The 16476-nt window shown below is 30.8% G+C and overlaps 1 protein-coding gene across 1 annotated transcript; it reads right to left on the bottom strand.

Annotated features, from left to right (window-relative positions):
* Positions 1 to 4640: 4640 nt before the first annotated feature.
* LOC127854497 (neurogenic locus notch homolog protein 1-like) lies at positions 4641 to 15729 on the bottom strand. The gene is made up of 8 exons (XM_052389562.1): positions 15651 to 15729; positions 15184 to 15255; positions 14689 to 14803; positions 14153 to 14244; positions 13585 to 13659; positions 13065 to 13134; positions 5151 to 5261; positions 4641 to 4663 (listed from the first exon to the last, which is right to left on the bottom strand). Exons 1-8 carry the CDS (start codon positions 15669 to 15671, stop codon positions 4641 to 4643), a joined length of 579 nt encoding a protein of 192 aa, XP_052245522.1. The 5' UTR covers positions 15672 to 15729.
* Between the last annotated feature and the right edge of the window lie 747 nt (positions 15730 to 16476).

The following is a 16476-nucleotide window of genomic DNA, read 5'->3' as shown; positions in this document are numbered from 1 at the left end:
TTATTCATTGCATGCCGAATATAAATCTAGTATTGTCTACAATTGCATAGCCAAGGTTACATCTTGAGCAAAAACAGATAGTTACATATCCATACAATCGGACATACCTTCAATATAAATGTCCTCCGAAGAGGTTGCATATAAAAAATATGCACGTGTTATTTTTAGGTCAATAACGTTATCAGTACCAAAAGCACACCGATACAAAAGTGGCTTAATGTAAAAAAAGGATTTGAAACATCTAATACGTAAAAAGTAACATTCAAAAAAGGACAAACAAAAATATAAATATACCTGCGATTAGAGATTGCGCTCACACGATTATGAATGCATACCATCGGTCAATGAACACATAATTTCTATGAAAATAAGTATATTGTCATTCGTTAAGTCTATCAACCTATTACGTACTGTGATCACAATTCGTTCCTTGCCAACCGACAGAGCACTGACACACATAGCTGGACACGCCATTCGAACAGGTACCATGCACACAAGGATTCACTGTGCAATAGTCGATTTCTGTAAATATAAAAATCCATATTTATTGCATGCCAAGTATAAATCTTGTATTGTCATCAATTGCATAGAGAATGTTATATCTTGAGCAGACACAGATAGTGACATGTAAATAGAAGCGAACATACCTGCACTATCAATATCCTCCTAATCGGTTACATATATATAGGATCTGACACGAGTTGTCATATCATACCATATTTTATTAAACGAGTTCAGAAATTGTGTTAGTAAGCGAGCCTTTGGCGAGCTTACTAACGAATTTTCTGGACGATTTTAATAAAATCTGGTATGATATGACAACGAGTGTCAGATCTTTTTTTATCACATGTTTTTAAATGAGCAAATTAAATAAATATTTACGCAAACATAATGATAAAGCCCGAATGTTGTTTACATTTTTGACCTCATTTGACGTTGCAACGTCATTTCAGCAAAATAACAAAATGCGATTGGTCAATAAACGAAAATTAAGCCAATGAAAACGCTTAAAAATGTTGTATTACACATGTGTAAAATGAAAAAATATGTAATGGTAATATAACATAGGAATCAGGGTATGGCATGTGATAAAAAAGTATATACGTGTTCTGTTTAGGGCAAACTTTATCAATACCAAAAGCAGGACGATAAAAAAGTGGCTTTATGTATTACAAGAAAATGAAACATCCAGTACGTAAAAAGTAACATTTTAAAAACGGACACACACAAATATATATACCTACGATAAGAGATTGCGCTCATACGAGAATGAATGCATACCATCTGTCAGTGAAAATGCGATTGCTATGAACGTATGTATATATAGGATCTGGCACGAGTTGTCATATCATACCATATTTTATAACACGAGTTCAGGAATTTTGTTAGTAAGCGACGATATTTCTTGAACGAGTTTAATAAAATATGGTATGATATGACAACGAGTGTCAGATCTTTTTTATCACATGCTTTTAAATGAGCAAATTAAGTAAATATTTAAGCAAACAAAATGATTAATCCCGAATGTTGTTTAAATTTCGTGACGTCATTTGACGTTGCAACGTCATTTCAGCAAAACAACAAAATGCGATTGGTCAATAAACGAAAACTAAGCCAATGAAAACGCCTAAAAATGTTGTATAACACATGTGTAATAAAAAAAGTTAATGGTTGTATTACATGGGAAACAGGGTATAGCATGTGATAAATTGGTATTCGTTTAAGTCTATCTATGGTGCTACTTACTTTGATCACACTGTGTTCCCTGCCAACCGACAGAGCACTGACACACATAGCTTGAAGTATGATCCGAACAGGTACCATGGATACAAGGATTTCTTTCGCAGTGGTTGATTTCTGTAAATAATAACGTATTTATTCATTACATACCAAATATTAATCTAGTATTTATACAATTGCATTGTGCATGTAGTAACTTGAGTAGAAATAGTAGCATATAAACAATCGGGCATACATTAAATGTCAAGATCCCTCTAAGTGGTTGCATATAAAAAATATATGTGTTCGTTTCAGGTAAATAACGTTATTTATACAGATACACACCCATCACTGACGACTTATTAACATTTTATTATGCCACTTGGGCATATTAACATTGAGGGCGCTCTCCTAATATTTCAAAGTGTTATTATAACATTGACCCATAGCATTTATTAATTCCGGCAATTGTCCAAAGTATCATGGCATTGACCAATAAAACACAATTTTAGCTCCGCCCAAATTGAATATTATTCTGCTTCTTTGCAATGTTTAACAATGCGTAAGTCAGACCACTTAGAAGTTTTCTTTTAGGAATGTTGTAAAAAAGTATATACAACAATAAAAACTGGGCCGGAAGGTTTCAAAATCGTTGATGAAACATAAATAGTACCTGAGAGAATTAGAAAACACCTTTGGCAAATAGAAATATATATAAATTAAATACAGCAGAACGTGGGAAATATAGTATTCAAAAGCAGTATGAACTTAGATGAACCCATTCGAATCAACATTGAATACAGTACATATAATATATGGCTTAATAAATTAAACATGTAAATTCATATTTAATTTATGTTTTTGACTCTTTCCACATACGTAATGCGGTCACATTTATAAGATTCTTATTTACTGCCCAGCTAAAATAAAATATAAAGATTGATTGAATTAAAGCAAACAACACCATACTATAGAAGAATTATTTATGAAATGATAGAGACATTCCAAATACGAAGGGAAGTCAATGGCATTAATATGAATTGGTTTGTGTTTTAAAACCAACTTATATTCTTAGGGGCAATAATTGTAAATTATAGAAACCCAGAGCAAATATATTTTGTTTGACTGAATCCATTTTACCTTCTTAATGTTTAATCTAGTTAAAACTGCAAAATGATTGCCTATGCGTTTGTAAGTGCAAAAAACGTTACATCATTTGAACATAAACTCGACACACACTGGAGAGATATACAATGTGAGGTGTTCAGCAATTAATAATAATATCAATAATAAATAATTACCAGAGTATGGATTAAAGACGATCTTCAAGGGCAATATAAGTCATAAAGAGCTTACTTAATGAAATTTCTAATCAACAGCAAAAACAACAGGTACGAAAATGTTTCGTCTATAAAAAATGAAAATGAGTAGCATTGTTGTAATTTGTATACTTATCGAACAGAAACTATAGCAGGAGATAACTTTATGTTCAAATCCACTACTTTAGTAACAGAAAACCAACTGTAAACACAAAGTGATTATAAAGCATTCACTATATCTCAATCGAAGGCTAAACAACTGCAATCGTTACTATGGCATCAATAGCATGAACAAGAACTGCTCTTAAACGGCCAGTATATTCAAAAAGCATTACACTGTACCGTATTTATGTGTTATTTTACTGCAGCGTCTGCTGTGTAAGTAGGATTACTTGCTAAAATGAACATTATATTTACATAAAATATCAATGAGTGTATCACACATAATAATAACACCCATAATTTGCATTCGCTTTTACAGATACAATTCTAATAAATAAGGCGGTCATTGAACTGATGCATCTAGATTAATGCATTTTTTATTCAAATACAAGGTAGACTTATTTTTAACATTTTGCGTTCATTCAACATGTATCTTGTCGATACAATTCAAAGCTATCCAAAAAATAACCTCACACATAAACAAGTCAGGTCGCATAGGACCTCACGTCATTAATGAATGCAGAGTACAGTACAGCAGTAACATAGATTTAACAAGATATAAAATGCTCTTTTTTATTTTTGTGTGGCATAATAAATTACATATTAATTTCCCTCAACGATATCTATTCATACGACACATACATACTAAATTGGTACATGAACATGTGTTGAATATATTGTATCACAAACAAATAGAAAAGAGCATTGTATTGTGTTAAATCTATGTAAACAGAGCATATCTAATGTTGAAATTTTGGCAATGGCTATAAGGAACACTGATTATTTATATGTTAATTTTATTTTACGAAATATATTACGAAATATTCGTTGATTTTGAGCGTTATAGAGGCTTTAAAAGGAACACAAAGATCGATCGAAAGGTCGAAAGGTTTGAGCATCGTTGATGAACTAAAATGATGTCAACAGTTTTGACCAGGAAACAAGCAACTAGCGTTTTGTAAAACAAAGCCAATAAATAATCTTTCAACAATCACCATCGTAACAGTTACCTTAAAACAATCACGTGCATGTGCAAATGAATTATTATAAAATCTACAATCATCCATTGTGATAAAAAAGTTCAATAATTTTCGAGCTTTCATTTTCTTTGTGTTTGCAACAGTGATGCACACCATATTGTACGTTGCTTGCAGCCATTAATTTTATAAATCTTTCGTCAAACTTCAAAATACGATATGCATCTGATCGAATTCGTCATAACAACACAAGGCAATAATTACAAATGCTACTCCTGAAAGTTGAGTTTCTCATCCCAGTTTATCATCCCAACTTTCTCCAAAGTAATCGTCAGTATTTCTATATTGAATGCATACTTTTATGGTAAACAAAGTCGATCTACGACCCACTTCTTTAGAATTCAATCGTTTAAGGTAAAATTATTATGTCTGTTGTTGATTGTTTACTTTTGAAACCAACTGTTCATGTAGTCTGCAGTTTGCTGTCTGAGTGTGTTAATGGATAACATTTAACTTTGTATGTGTACTCGCACGATAAGCAATACGTTCTCACTTCGATATTCGCTGTTTGATAAAATGTCTTATATAATGTCATAATTCCAGATTGCATCTAGATTGCTGTCTCATATTCGCATATTGTGCTGCACTGTAAATTGCTAAATATTTGCGGTTTGGTTTATTATACTCTCATGGTGAAGTGTTTTAACAATGTTTCATAAACGAGTGGAAAAATAACTATTATATATGATTCCATAATTCCCTACGCCATTTTGGACTCTTTTTGATATCACATTATCACCAAAGTCACCAACTATGTATTCTTCATTTATCTATAGGTATACAAAATCGACCTCCCTAAAATAAGGATATTTCGGCAATTATCGGAATGGTTTTCAGAGTTGCATTTTTTAAATTGTTTTATGCAATATCATTCCTATAAATGTTATATTTGTATGTACATTGTTTAACCTACTTTGATCACAGTTCTTCCCCTGCCAGCCATTCTCACACTGACAAGCGTAGTCGGTGCTGCTTTCAAAACATCTGCCATGGATACACGGGCTTCCTGTGCATGGGCCTTGGTCTAAAATACAACATCAGCAATAGCTGTTATAAGTAAACACTCTAAACATGCTTCAGCTAAATAATTACGATAATAGTCAAAATATAAAACAGTGTGCATGTAAAACGACAACAGCATTGAATTAACTTAGATTATGCACAACAGGCAAGCTGTAACACACTCTTATCCGCATTCTGAACAACCTCCTAACATCATACAAACACGTTCAAGTATGTTTACTATACAATACAGCATACAATTTATATATAAGTAACATTTGATACCGAATATAAATATATATATGTATATATTGGTAATGTGTAACCTTTTATATAGTGACTAAATTTAAGAAGTTACTTCCCCTAGATAAAAAGATGCCATGAAATAAACTTTTTACCATATCAAACACAGATAAAATTGCACAGAAAACGTAAACGTAATTAACAGGGAGTATAGTTATAATAGATAAGGGTATTTTCTATGTCGGTATACTACCGGTTTACCGATTTGATAAATTTTACGACGTGAGAATATTAAAGTTTAGCATTAAATGAACCTCTGTATATTTGGTTTATATCTGAATATCCACAAGGTCGTTTTTAAATGCTACTTAAAATAATGATACAATTCTTTGTTATCATGCCTTTGCTGTTTAATATGTCTGTTTACAAAGTTGGGTGATTTATTTGGTCAATTTTTCTCGAGTAATGTTAAGGGATAAGTATTGTGAATTGTTGTCGTGTTCGTCTTATAAACATCAAAAAAGTAATAAATGTAAGAGATACATTTGCTAAATACAATATACCATCCATTTTCTAATCAATATTGTTTTGTATTTTATCTTGTTTTTTTTTTATACTTATCACACCTTTGCTATTTAATATGTCCGTTTACAGATTGGATGATTTACTTGGTCAATTTTTCTCGAGTTATGTTAAGGGATAATAATTGGTATTGTGTAGTGTTGTCGTTTTTGTCTTATAAACACCAAAACATTTTATAAAAGTAAAAAAACATTTGCTAAATACAATGTACCGTCCTTTTGCTAATCTATACCGTTTTGTAACCTATTTATCTTGGTCTTCACTTCATTATCCTGTTTTACTGAACTTTTTTTGATTACTAAAATTCTGATTTGAATAGACTAAATCTGTGTTATAAAAATTAATTAATTTTAATTAGTAATACTTAAGCTTATACACACTATCAAGCAGCATTTTAACATTTCAACATATTTCGTTTTCGTTTATGTTTAGATGTTAATAAAATGCCAATTATCACTATCTAGATTAAGCATTGGTCATAACCAATTCCTTGTTGAACATTCTTTTGAGTAAGATAATTCAGGACTCATATTAATATTTGGAAGTGGTAAAATAGGCCATTTGCAGATACTACATGGAAGAAATATTATTTGTGTAGTTAAAAAAATCCATTATAACGATTTATGATACCTGTATATAATTTCAGATCATTCTCTTCCAGTCATGGGGCCAGTCAACCATTGTACTGACTACACCCAGTACAACTGTATATACATGTATTTATTAAAACTTGTTTCCTTTTTGTTTTCTATGTTGTTTTTTATGTCTATAGTATTATCACCGTGTGTAATATTTATTACAACTTAAGGCTTGGGATATGGATTTTTGCAATTTTAATCTTACTTCCACCAAATGACTTGTAATCTTAATATTTTTTCTTTAAACTGTAGAGGTATAAATAGGGAATTAAAGAGGCTTAAGGTTTTTAATTACTTATAAGAGTTAAATGCAAATATATATTGTCTGCAGGACACACATTTTACCCTTGATATGTACAAAACCATTTATTCTGAATGGGGATCAGAATGCTTTTTGAGCTATGGTTCTGCTAACTCCAGGGGAACAGGTATTTTTATATCCAATTGCACAGATTATAAAATACATAACTCTGTTGCTGATTCCAATGGTATTTTTTTGCAATTGAAATTTCTGTTAATGCATACCGCTTTACATTGTTATCTTTATATGGGCCAAATACTGACTCCCCCTCTTTTTTTTACTGATATCTTTGAAATTATTGAAATACTTGGAAATGATTCTTTTCTTATATGTGGTGAATTTTACCTCGTTTTTGATCCTGAAGTAGATTATTATAATTACAAAAATATTAATAACCCAAAGGCTCGCAATAAAGTCTTAGATTTTATAAATTGCTACAATCTTGTAGATCCCTTCCGGCATTATAATCAGTAAAAAAAAGATTTATCTGGCGTAGAACAAATTCAATACAACAAGTTAGGCTGGATCTATTTTTAATCACATGTGATTTTTTGAAAAACGTTAAATCCACTGAAATTTAACCTAGTCTTCAATGTGACCACTCAATAATAACACTAAACCTAGCCTATATATTTTTTTCTCATAAATCAGGTCTTTGGAAACACAATAATTCTCTACTGTCAGACATTGTTTATGTTCAAGAAATAAACAACAAAATTGATGAAACTAACATTCAATATGCTCTTCCCATTTACAATTTTAAAAATATTCATGAAGTTCCTGATATCGAATTACAGTTTACTATAAGTGATCAACTTTTTCTAGAAACTCTGCTGATGGAACTAAGGGGCAAATCTATTTCATATGGGTCTTATATAAAAAAAGAAACAAAACTTATAGAAAACAAATTATTATCTAGAATTAAAGAATTGGAAGAAAACTTTTCAAGTGAAAATATCGAAGAACTAGAAAATTTGAAATCTGAAATGAAAAATATTTAGAGCACACAGTTAAAAGGATGTATGATCAGATCCAAATTTCAGTGGACTTTACAAGGTGAAAAGCCATCTAAATATTTTTGCAGCCTAGAAAAAAAAATGAAATAACAAAAACAATATATGAACTAAAAAATGAAGATAATAGTGAAATAAATGACCAAACATGTATACTAAATACAATAGCATCTTATTATCAGTCTCTATATAAGCAAAATAATGGATGTAAAATTGAAACTTTAATAACTATATAAAGGGAATTATTTGTCGAAATTTAAACCAGACAGAGTCCAGTTCAATTGAAGGTATCATAACTTTAGATGAAGCTTCAAAAGTTTTAAAAATATGTCAAATAATAAAAGCCCAGGAAGTTTTGGCTTCAATGCAGATTTTTATAAAATGTTCTGGAAAAAAAAGGTACCTTTGTTGTAAGAGCCTTAAATGAAGCTTTTGAATGTGGAAATTTATTTGTAACACAAATTCAAGGTATAATAACATGTATTCCAAAGGGTGATGAATGTAGGCTTTTTATACAAAATTGGCGCCCTATAACTCTTTTAAATTCTTTTTACAAAATTGCATCAGGAGTAATAGCTTATAAATTTAAATTATTTATGGACAAGTTAATTCATAACGACCAGACTGGTTTCATTAAAGGGAGATACATAGGGGAAAATACAAGGTTAATTTATGACATTATGCACTATACTGAAGTTAACGAGATCCCAGGTTTACTTCTCCTAATAGACTTTGAAAAGACGTTTGATTCATTGTCGTGGTCTTTTGTACAAAATACACTTTCTTTTTTAAATTTTTGTCCTGACATAAAGCGTTGGTTTGAGATTTTATATAAATATTCTAAGTCGGCTGTTTCCCAGTGTGGCTACTTGTCTAACTTTTTCCCTATTGAAAGGGGCTGCAGGCAAGGAGATTCCCTCTCATGTTATATTTTTATCCTCTGCGCTGAAATTCTGTCACATGTATTGAGAGATAACAAAAATATAAAAGGTATAACAATACAAGGAATTGAACATAAATTATCCCAATTTGCAGACGATACTACTATTTTATTAGATGGTACCGAACAATCATTAAATGAAACACTAACTGTTATACAAGATTTTTCAAATATTTCAGGTCTTAATGTTAATTTTGATAAAACTAATGTTGTATGGATTGGTAAACAAAAATAAGTTATTATACCATAAAAACAAAATGGAAATTAAATTGGATGCAAAACAGCTTTAAACTGCTTGGAATAAATTTTTATGTTGACCTGTAAAAAATATTTCAAATAAATTACACTGAGAAAATTGTTAAAATTGAAAATATCCTGAAAAATTGGAAAAGAAGAAATTTAACACCAATTGGCAAGATTGTTATTGTGAAAACACTTAATTTGTCATTATTCAATCACTTGTTCATGTCACTGCCTAACCCACCCAATACCATGTTAAATTCAATAAAATCTTCTATTTTGACTTTATTTGGGATGGGCAGAGTAAAATAAAGTTTTCAACAATTATAAAGGAGTATAGTGAAGGAGGTTAAAAATGATAAATTTGGATGCATTTATTCTTGCATTGAAACTAACCTGGTTGCAAAAAATTCAATCCTTAAGAGGATATATATATATATATATATATATATCACAACTGTACTTTGATACTTATAAACTTTTTTATTGCAGTTATCATTATGCTGTAGTAAATTAGAAGTAAAAGCAGAAGAATTGTTGAATTATCCACTTTTTTATAATCCAGATCTATTGATAGGAAATAAAAGTGTTTTCTTTAAGTCATTGTTTAACGCTGGAATTCACTGTATAGGTGATAATAAAAAATGGAACCTTTATTTCTGTTGATGATTTGAGTGAAACATACAATTTGAAAATCAATTTTATAAATTATATTGGGGCAATAAGAGCAATAGAAAAATTTGTTAAAAAATATTGTGTACCCTGTCCCACTCAACACATGATTAAACCTTTTTTGCCCCCATTATTACAACTAATATTAAAAAAGTAATCCGGTGCTAAAAGACTATACAATATTGTAAATAGAAACAATGAACAAACTTCAGTTAAAGTAAAATGGGGTATAAAACTCAATACCATAATTAATGAAAATGAATGGAACTGTATTTTTGAACTGCCCTTTTTAATAACAAATGATGTGAAGGTTCAGTGGTTCCAATACAGAATAATTCATAGGATTCTTGGAACAAATAGTCTATTGAATGAAAATAACTGATGACCCATTATGTTATTTTTTCAAACAAAGTGAGGAAAATTTAGATAATTTATTCTGGGAATGTCAGATTTCTAAAGCATTATTTAATGATATATTACCAGAACAACTATTTCCTTTAATGAATAAGAAAACTTTTCTCCTTGGGTATTTAACAAAGGCAGCTAGAGCCCTAAATAATGTTATTTTGTTTATTAAACTATACTTGTACAAGTGTAAAGTGAGTAAATTAATTCCAAACATGACAGGAGCAAAAAATACATTAAGTATGAATATGATAATTTAAGAAAAATAGCAATTTAAAATAATTCAGTATCCTTTGACAGTGAATGGGAATTGTTTACTACCATTGTAAAACAAACTTAGTATTTAAATTTTATGTTTGCTATTGTTGTCTTGTTTACAACTTTGTACAAAAACTAGGTTTTAATTCAAAGAACAAAGTGGTAATCTTATAGGTAGGTTAATCACAATTACATGTACCTATTTTTGTTTGTCTATTCTTTTTATATTTTGAATATGCAAATTCTATTTGCTTGTTACATTTAATACATATTTGTATACATTCTGGGAAATGTTTTTTTTATTAATGGTACCTTATATTGCTTACTATGCATTTTTTTCATCATTCCTTTTATCTTTTAAATATGCAAATTCTGTTTGCTTGTTACATTTAACACATATTTGTATACAATCTGGGAAATGTTTTTTATTAAAGGTACCTTATATTGCTTACTATGCAATTTTTTTCATCTGTAAATGCATATCCTATCTGCCTATTACAACTTATAAAAACTTAAGATATGTATATATACTGGAAAATGTCTTTTTTTTACTTCTGTTCTTATAAAAACTTTTTTAGTGTTTTTCTTACACAAAATTACATGAAACTCACTTTTATTTACAGCCTCTCCTCAGTTTGCTCTAAGTTTGTAAAACTTTAAATGTCAGAGCATAATATTTAGAGGAAATTTAATGCACATGTTTTATAAAATTTCGATATCTAATCTCCAACAAAGAAATACTGTCTGTGATCTTGTTATCAACATAGTTTTATTTACACTCTTGAGCATACTATTTAGAGAAAATGCAAATGTTTTGTAAAATATTTCAATTTCTATATTATATTGAAGTATTTTTGTCTTGTAAGGTAAACATACACTAGAGATTTTATCCACTGTATTATGATAATAGCTTTGTATGTCACTATCTATATTTATGTCACTATCTATATTTATATAGATAACTTACGATTTTATATGTATTGCATATATGTTCTGTATGTACGTGTGTTCTGTATGTACGTGTTACCAGACATGAAATAAAATGTGTTGGAAAAAAAAATTAGATTGTGTCGGGATATGTGCTGTTGGGCAACCAATCAAAATCAAATGGCACCATTGTGTTCATTCTTGACTTTATCTTTTTAGTTATTGTAAACTAAACGCACACTTTGTAAGCTAGGTTAGATATTCTCTGCATAGTGCAAGAAAGGGTAACATACAAGGTTTTTCAAACGTCTATTGATATTATTACGATGCGGTCCTTTCTTTATGACAATGGATCTAGTGCTTAACATTAAATAATTATCTCGAATTCACAGGTTATGATTTAATATTATATAATATGTGTTATGCCTTATGTGTTTGCTTCGAAGACGAAGAGACTGATAACACTGAAATAACATTCTTTAAACCAAACATCTTACGTTGTTCGCAATTTTTGCCCTGCCAACCTTGTTCGCATTGACAAAAGTAGTCAGTTGATGCCGAGAAACAGCTGCCATGGATACAAGGATTAGTGGAGCAAATGCTTCGTTCTGAAATGTAAAACAATTTGAACATAAACGAATCACGTTTGAAACCATAATTGATCGAACTTATATGTATTAAAATTATGCGCGTAACATTGTATTAACCGTACCACCTAAATATGTAAATAAATAAATATCACTCTGTAGGATCTTGTACATTTATAACAGTGTCACCAGTTTTATGAAACATATACTGAAAACAATATTTGTAAACAAAATTACATGCATTTGTGATCATAACATAACCATGTTATTAAAACATTTATTAGAAGCAGAAATCTTAAACTGGATTGAACCGACACGCTCGTTGTTTCGCTGTGTAAAAATGTGCCTTTCCTTACATCACGTGTAGTATGAATCTATATTCATAAGCATAACACCACACGTAGTCGTACGTTAAACGTAAGTGTTGCATTTATTTTTACGTGTTGAGAGTGAGCTATGTGTTGGCGCCACTGCTCCAGTCGTCGATGCGCTACTGGAAACGCTACTGCCATTGCCATGGTTACACAGGTTAGAGTCACAACACTGTATCTGCAAGTCGTTCCCTATCAAACAATGTGTTGTATTTTTCATCGAATTTTAACTTTATGCAGCTATTTCATAAATTGATTTAACGCAACTGACCCTTACACACAGAACTAAATAACTGTGTTACAATTAAAACGATGCGATTCACTTAAACATGGTTATAACCAAATGAATAAATGCTATATTAATTATATACATATATGTACATACTCAATAAGTATGCACTTAAGTCATAAATATGAACATATGAATCATCGTAGATCTATAATTTGTTTCAATTGTGCGTTGATTCAGAATGTTCGCGTGCTTTTTACATATATAAATGTTTCTTTTTGAGATATATGACGTCTGTAAAATGTACAATTGCCCAGATCTGAATATTTACAAAATGATTTAAACGCACCGATTAGTTACAAATTGTACTTTAATCTTGTACATGTGTTGTTTATGTTTTTATAATGTTGGGTTCTTACCTGACATAACTGTGTTGTCATATCGCTTCCTTCCAATCAAACTTAGGCTTTGAGCGTGTCTATCACAATTCTTGGGCAATCGAAAAACAACACGTTGACTTGATAATATACATTTCAAATACGGTAGCACAAAATTAACGAAACCCAAAACTCACATCTTATTGTCAAGTTTCTGTTTATAAAATCTTTAATTGAATTCTTCACTACTATAGTTTCACATTTACCATTCAATATAAAAGTCAGCTTTGGTAACAAAGCGTGTTTTGAGCAATGCAAAACATGAATCCCAATGGCACTTTTTTCATTATGCTGTCATAACATATTTCAGATAATTTGCTTTAACAGTTTGTTCGTAGTTTAATATTGAATTAAAAGTTGTATACACGTGAAGATGATCTGGTTCAATACAAATCAGCTTAGATAAAACATCACACTAATATCCATGCACTCAACTGAACATAAACATCATATGTACAACCGTATATAAGTGCCAATTATACATATTAATTTTCACACTTACGGTTTTGTGTAGACATCCTGACTTGTATAGCGTAGCGTGGGTTAGCGAACCAATGGTTTTCTCTACGTGGCATACCTGTACACAATACAAATTATATATGCACAATTAATGTTGACATTTAAAAAAGACAATTATATATAGTAGTTAATGTATGAATTTGATGTATTACTATGTTAATATAGTCAACAATAACCTGTCAAATATGAAGGAAAGGATGACAGATCACACGGCGGACATGTTGGACATTTCAATCTTACTATACAACTAAAAGTTAATACTATATTTACTTGAGATTACTCACTATAAATATCAAACATGATTTTATGTTCTTGTTGGAAGGCCATAGAAGATCCAGTTTTCAACGTGTTCAAATAGTCCTACATGCTTAATTATACGGCTAAATATTCAAAACTTTAAACTGCAAAACAGTGTTTAAAGCGCGATGAAACACGATAAATCCATTATGCAAACAACAACATGTGATGTTCTATACACTCGCGTCACTTGATGAGAGAATATATTTTGTAACAGAAACCCTTACAACGAAAACATGTTAAATGAGACGTACGTCATCCCTTCCACATAGCGCTATCGTGTTGCACGAGCTCGGTGTGTTGGCCTGATCACACTTAAAACACACGGGGCCAACAGAGGGCAGTCCTGAGGGGAAGGAGGGGTGAAGAAGGCAGTTTGACATTAGCATGGGAAGCAAATGCTGCGATCGCGTTTTTTTTAATGTTATTTTAGATCTAGATATATAAAACAGTAAAAAAAACATAATTCAAAGTTGCGTTAAAGCCCGTGAGTATGCCTGTGGTGGTAGTTTATTAAAACCAGCTTATTGAAAAAACATTTGTCAACTTTAAACATAACATACATAGTAAGGAATTGAAAACTGAGTTGTCAACGTCTGATGAATATTTACACATATCTGGTTGTCATTCAAAACTCTCAAATCAAATAAATTTCAGACAGTGCAATAGCAGTCTTTGTTGAGTCATTAACTAGTCATAATGAAGTAAATTAATAGCATTCAATACATAATATTGCTCCGCAGGTATTAAAGAAGGCCACAGACTTAATACAGTGAGGTCATCGGAATACCAGTTTGTCCACAGAGGGCAGCGTTGCAAAGGTTTCCAAAGCAACACTGAGCGCACAGCTGCGTATTACCGTTGGATCGGGTTACCACTTCGCGTTTGCCGAAAGAGCCACAGAGCTTATGAAAACGATATTTGTATACGGTGAAAAAGTTGCACTGCATTAATAAGAAATATATAGTATAATACTTCATCATAATTTCTTATATTAAATTATAATCGTTGTTATTCGACATTATATAGCATAGCGATCACTGCGTGACAGTACTCATATTATATTACAAATACTATTAGATAATTAATTTTATTGAATTACGTTACTTATAATAGAATATAAAGGAGTGATACCTCATTCTAAGCATTACCAGGACAGAAAGTTCGATTTAAACCCGCAACTCTATTAAAACAAAAAGTTTATACAAGATTTACCATGTACAAACAGTATAATTTTCTTGAGGTTGTAGAATGACATTGCTTGTGAAATATTAGCTCTACTTACTTGTCTATCCCGACAGCCCAAATTGAAAACGATGTCACCATTTGGATTCTCAAATGCGTCAGCATAGCAACTCTTTAGTTTCAAAACACAAAGTAAATACAATATAACGCGCATATTTTAAAAAAATATGCAAAATACAGTTAGTTGTTTTCCATAAGGTAAACTATTTAGATCATTCTTTAATTTTCATTTCAAGTATGTTGATTGGCTATTGATACGTTAACTTACGTATGAACATTGTCGATGGTACAAAAATAATTGGTTTGTGCTATAAAAAAGCCCAAATACCACATAGTTCATAATAGTCAACGTTGACTGTTTTAAACGGATGACAACAATATGCAATAAATGTAACATGTTGCACATTGTTCTGTATTAGATGTTTATTATTCGACATGATGATTGGGGATGACTGCTTCGCATAAGACATATTTCAGTACAGTTAATATGACATTTAAAATATGTACCTCGTGTGATTCACATGTCATTGTGTAAAGACATTCTCGAGTAACAGGTGAATCTGTACAGGCAAGACAGACATCACCACCTGCAAATAAGTCAATCTTTTAATATATTTGCATCAAGAAAAAGCATCACACATGACGTAAGCAATCTAATTATACTTGCAGCTATTTTACGACACATTAAGTTCAAATCAGTAGCTGTTCATCGGCACCAAGAACAGTCATTGAACATCGTAGGCAATAGGTGAAACTATAAGCAAAAGACACCGCAGAAATATGACGACCTATAAATTATGCGATCTTTCAACCTCTGCAACATCCGCATGCCTGTTATACTTTCACACTGAAACGAAACTCACGCAAACGACGAGCGTTATATTTACACTGATACTTATAATTATTATTATAACCAAAAATTAAATCTGAAGCATGCGTGCCTGAACTAAAACACGGTTTAAATTACATTTTACAAATAGTAAAAATGACTTAGTTCATCAGTTTTAGATGGTTAATTAAGGTTAATAGAGTAACGTATACACTACCAATGTCGTAGCTGTATATTGCTTAATGTACCATTCAATGTGCTGCTTTGTTTCTCTATTGCAAACATTCCGTAAAAAATAAATTCTAAAAGAGTGACGTTTTAATTATCACAATAAATGATTATTGATTGCGTGTTTTAAATATGGATTGACATTAATTTAGACTACATTCTACATTTTGATCCGATAAAATGTCTGGATTGCATTTCTAAAGTGGTCATTCAAAGCCTGAACTTACGTAATGTTGAGGATTTAAAGCAAGTTTATTGGCGTTTACTCAAACCAGC

The sequence above is a fragment of the Dreissena polymorpha genome, chromosome 13 (assembly GCF_020536995.1).
Source record: "Dreissena polymorpha isolate Duluth1 chromosome 13, UMN_Dpol_1.0, whole genome shotgun sequence".
In the NCBI taxonomy this organism is placed as follows: domain Eukaryota; kingdom Metazoa; phylum Mollusca; class Bivalvia; order Myida; family Dreissenidae; genus Dreissena; species Dreissena polymorpha.
The sequence above is the reverse complement of the archived record's forward strand: the minus strand, read 5'-3'. Positions and strand labels throughout refer to the sequence as shown.

Bases quoted from the DNA above. Each gene is read 5' to 3' on its own strand.
- LOC127854497 (XM_052389562.1), bottom strand. From the start codon at position 15,671: ATGACATGTGAATCACACGAG. The intron at 14,804-15,183 runs GTAAGTAGAGCT...CGTTTTCATAAG, and splicing joins TGGGCTGTCGGGATAGACAA to CTCTGTGGCTCTTTCGGCAA. The intron at 4,664-5,150 runs GTAGGTTAAACA...TAACACACTCAG, and splicing joins GGGGAAGAACTGTGATCAAA to ACAGCAAACTGCAGACTACA.